The sequence below is a fragment of the Mesoplodon densirostris genome, chromosome 1 (genome assembly GCF_025265405.1).
Source record: "Mesoplodon densirostris isolate mMesDen1 chromosome 1, mMesDen1 primary haplotype, whole genome shotgun sequence".
NCBI classification, from domain to species: Eukaryota; Metazoa; Chordata; class Mammalia; order Artiodactyla; family Ziphiidae; genus Mesoplodon; species Mesoplodon densirostris.
This window is the reverse complement of record NC_082661.1, coordinates 79298534-79303001: the sequence shown is the minus strand read 5'-3', so window position 1 is coordinate 79303001 and position 4468 is coordinate 79298534. Positions and strand designations below refer to the sequence as shown.

Sequence of the window (4468 nt, the reverse complement as noted above, 5' to 3'; positions counted from 1 at the left end):
TCCCCGGCCCCGCGCAGGAAGCCTCTGCTGTCCGCCCCGCCATAAACTGGGGTTAACCCTAACGCCCTCCACCCACAGCAAACCAAAAACCTATATCCGTGCTCAGAGCCTCAGTGTGTCACACGTAAAATGAGGAGGTCCCTTTTCGTTCTCATATGTGAGTGCTTTTATTCTCACATCCCCTAAAAGCCTACTCTATCTGCCCTGGCAGGAGACGCCCCTATGAATCCTCCAATCTCCTCTCTCTTCATCCTCTCACGTCAGTCCTTCTGGAACCTAAACACGCTTGCCCACCAAGTGCCCACAGCTCGTCATCCATACCCCATTCCTCCTTTAACCAAATGAAAGCGTTTTTGAATAGTTCACTATTTGATACAGCTCCTAAGAAGCTTTGCCAAGAGACGTCCGGCATCACCAAAGGGCTAACTGCTTTCCCCAGGATTCTGACCCCCATTAACTAATTCCTCGGATCCCGACGTCCGGGAGCTAGGAGGCCGGGCAGCGCCCGGTGCGGTGCGCGCGCGCGCGCGCGTCGGGGCGGGGGTGGGGTGCAGCCGCAAGGACCCGGGCGGGGGCGGTCGCCTTGGTCTCCCCGCCGGCCCCCGGCGCCCCGGCCCCTAATGAGCCGCTGAAAGGGAGCGGGCTCCGGTGCGCGTGGCTCGCAGGCCTCCCGGAGTCCCGGGCGCCCTGATTGGCCAGCTGCGCCTCGCGACCTCCATTCATTAATAAATTAGCGGCACGCTCCAGCCGAGCGCGAGCCACCAATCACAATGGGCAGCGGCGGCGACAACAGCCGCAGCTTGAGCCGGTGCAGCCGCCACCGCTTCAGCACTCCGACCGCAGCCTCGAGCTCCAGCAGGAGCTTTAGAACCATTTTATGCTGATTAGATAAAGGGGGAGAAGAGAGGCGGGGGCGATGGGAGGAGGATGGATGGCAGGGCCAGGGGAGGGGGGAAGTGGGTGAAGAAAGAGAAAGAAATGAATGATGATAATGCAATGAAAAGAGTAAGCCGGGGAGGGAAAAGCGGGGGAGAAGGGGGGCCGGCACAGGGGGAGGAGGCGGCGGAGGCCGCGGATGGGGGGAGATGGGGGCCCCGGGGGCAGATCTGATTGTTTTCTTGGTGGTATATAAGGGGTTTTAAGGAGAGTCGTGTGCCAGACACGCAGCCACTGAACCACAAGCAGCTTCGCTTTAACTGGAGTGCCTGGGAGTCGCGTGCCAGGAGCCGCACGGCCGGGGACTTACTGACAGACAGACACGCACCACCAGCACAACACACGAGACCCGGGCGGGTCGCCGCGGCCGCCGGGGCTCTTGGCAAACTCGCACGACGGAGAGGTCCCCCGCGGAGCCGCGCCGCAGTAGCGCCAGTCCCGCTGCTTCCAAGGCAGCAGAAGGGGCAGCACTGCGCTCCGGGCTGCTCGGAGAATCGCAGCACACGCCAAAGTAATAGCGACGCCGAGGCACATTCAGAGAGCGAACCAAGTAAGTATCCGCGCGGCTGCTTCCTACTTGGAAGGGTGTTTCCCGTACTCCGTCCCACCACGCCCGAACGCCCTTCGCTCGCGCAGAATCTTTGTCACGGGGGCCGCAGCCCTTTCCGGGGCGGGAACACAGCTGTCAGGGCGGCCGGTAGAGTTCGGGACTCAGCTGGCTGGCGACGGGGCACAACAAGGGGCGCTCCTGAGCTTGAGGAGCACAGGAGGGGTTTCCTCCCCAATTTACCTTCCTCCTTGGCGCCGTTCCGAGGGGGTCTTCTCGGGTGCGCGCAGCAGTACGTCCCGGCGACACCAAGAACATGTCTCTGCTTCTATATTGACACCTCGTTTGGTTCTTTCTCCCTCTCTGCTCTCTTCTCCAGGATGTTCGTCAAATCTGAGACCTTGGACTTGAAGGAGGAAGAGGACGTGCTGGTGCTGCTCGGCTCGGCCTCCCCCGCCTCGGCGGCTCTGACGCCCCTATCTTCCAGCGCCGACGAGGAGGAAGAGGAGGAGCTGGGCGCGTCGGGCGGGGCGCGTCGGCAGCGTGGGGCCGGGGCCGGGGCCGGGGCGCGGGCTGGGTCGCCGGGAGGGGCCGAGGGCTGCCGGCCAGCGCGGCTGCTGGGTCTGGTGCACGAGTGCAAGCGGCGCCCCTCCAGGGCGCGGGCCGTTACTCGCGGCGCCAAGACGGCCGAGACGGTGCAGCGCATCAAGAAGACCCGTAGATTGAAGGCCAACAACCGCGAGCGCAACCGCATGCACAACCTCAACGCGGCGCTGGACGCGCTGCGTGAGGTGCTCCCCACGTTCCCCGAGGACGCCAAGCTCACCAAGATCGAGACCCTGCGTTTCGCCCATAACTACATATGGGCGCTCACCGAGACGCTGCGCCTGGCTGACCACTGCGGGGGGGGCGGCGGCGGCCTGCCGGGGGCGCTCTTCTCCGAGGCCGTCTTGCTGAGCCCCGGAGGCTCTAGTGCCGCCCTGAGCAACAGCGGAGATAGCCCTTCGCCTGCCTCGACGTGGAGCTGCACGAACAGCCCCGCGCCCTCTTCCTCCGCCTCCTCCAACTCCACCTCTCCCTACAGCTGCACTTTATCTCCTGCCAGCCCGGCGGGTTCAGACATGGACTATTGGCAGTCCCCACCTCCCGACAAGCACCGCTACGCACCTCACCTGCCCATAGTCAGGGACTGTATCTAGAGCCGCCATCTCTGCTACCCACGCCAGGCCTTAGTGGCTACCCTTTCCTGTCCCCGTTCAGGCCCTCCTCCCACACCTCTCCTGACCCCGCTTTCCATGCCCCAGAAACGATCTCACTACTCAGAGCAGGTGTAGCCGTTATGATTCCTCGGTTGTTTGTTACCTTCCTTGGCGAAGGGCTTCCTTCAGTCAGACGGGCTCTCTAATTTATTGGTGTGATGGAGCTTATTGTCAAAGAGGATGGTAGAGTTTGGGGGGCACTTCTTAAGGCTAAAAAGATGCTGGGAAGAGATGAAGGTGGCATGTCTAAAGAGTTCGCAGAGCGGACTGACGCTCTTCCCCTCTCTCGGTGCAGTGCGTGTGAATCTCCCAGGGGGAATGCAACTGGTTCCTGTGATCTCTTCACCTTTGCTTCTATGTAGAGATGTTAATGTCGAGTAGAAAGAAATGTATCTTAGCATCTGAATGATTTTTACCGGTAATAATATTATCCACAGATTTGCAGTGGCTGGCATCTGCTTTATTCCCAGTGCTGTCTGCGGGCTGTGGGAATTTCACCTGTCAAACCAAACTTTCCCTCTCTGCTGTGCACTTTGTTCTGTTTCCCAGATTCGTCACAATGCCTATTGTCCCGCCCTTCTCTTTCCTTTTTCTTCTCCATTTTGCCATCTGTCTCTTATGATTTATAAGGGGGAAAAAGTTGTTTTGTTAGAGGGCCAGGTTAGAAGTCATTGTATAATTTGTAGGCTTTGTAATGATTGAATGCAAGCGTGGAAATTTAGGCTGAACTCTCTATCAAAAGGAGAAATGTGGAGGAAAAGGGAAAAATCATGAGGGAGGATTGCTTCATGTATTATTTATCTCGACCTTTTAAGGGAGAAGGAACTCCCCTATTCTTTCAAGAGATTAAAAATAAATCAACAGGCTGAAAACCTAAGCAGACACGGAGCATTATCAGGATCAGCCACACACGTGTTTCTTTCTATTTATTATAAAGAAAAATTTCATGAGAAAAGTATGTATTTTTTGTATATTCTACAGAGTTTATTCTAGTATGTATTTACATCTTGGAAGAACAAGAAAATTGTTCTCATGATTAAACTATAAATAAAATATCTAATTTTCATAGTTTTTGTGTGCTGTATTACATTTTTTTCCTGCTTATGTGGCTTTTAGGAGAATGAGTTGCATTTTTCTGAAATTCTCCCAATATCAAATTGAGTAGAGTACTTGTATTTTTTTGTCAATGTTTGTGCAGAGATTTCACTGACACATAAGGTCTAAGCAATCACAGGAAGCTGAATTATATTCGAGACACTAACGCTGATATAAAAGTATAACTCTCAATACAGACAAAACTTAGTTTTTAAGAAATCAATTTCGGAGCAAACAAGATTAGTAAAAAAAATGGGGGGGAGCATTTATGATAATTTTATTTTGATATTAATTATCATTTTAATTAATGATAATTAAGTCATGATAAGTGCCAATGTTCAGAAACCTTGATTTTAAAAAACAGTGAAGTTGAAATTTCTTGGTGGAGTATGTAGAAATTTGATTCTTACACTTCACTTCTTTGAGCTTCAGTTATCATCTATGAACTAAAGGGATTGGACATGATCTCTAAGGGCCCCTTCAAGCTCTAACATCTGTGACGTAACTGCGTATTTATAAATTCATTATTGGAAGCTGATTTCATATTAGCCAATCCAGTCTTTGTTAAAATAGTTTACACAACTTCTTCAAAGAAAAAGCAAAAATGGTTTCCTAATCTCCAGGGTACATA

General features: G+C 53.6%; 1 protein-coding gene across 1 annotated transcript; it reads left to right on the top strand.

Moving 5' to 3' along the window:
- Positions 1-1613: 1613 nt before the first annotated feature.
- Positions 1614-3714, top strand: NEUROG2 (neurogenin 2). The gene has a single exon (XM_060105123.1). The coding sequence runs from the start codon at positions 1864-1866 to the stop codon at positions 2680-2682; it is 819 nt and encodes a 272-aa protein (XP_059961106.1). The 5' UTR covers positions 1614-1863; the 3' UTR covers positions 2683-3714.
- Positions 3715-4468: the final 754 nt, after the last annotated feature.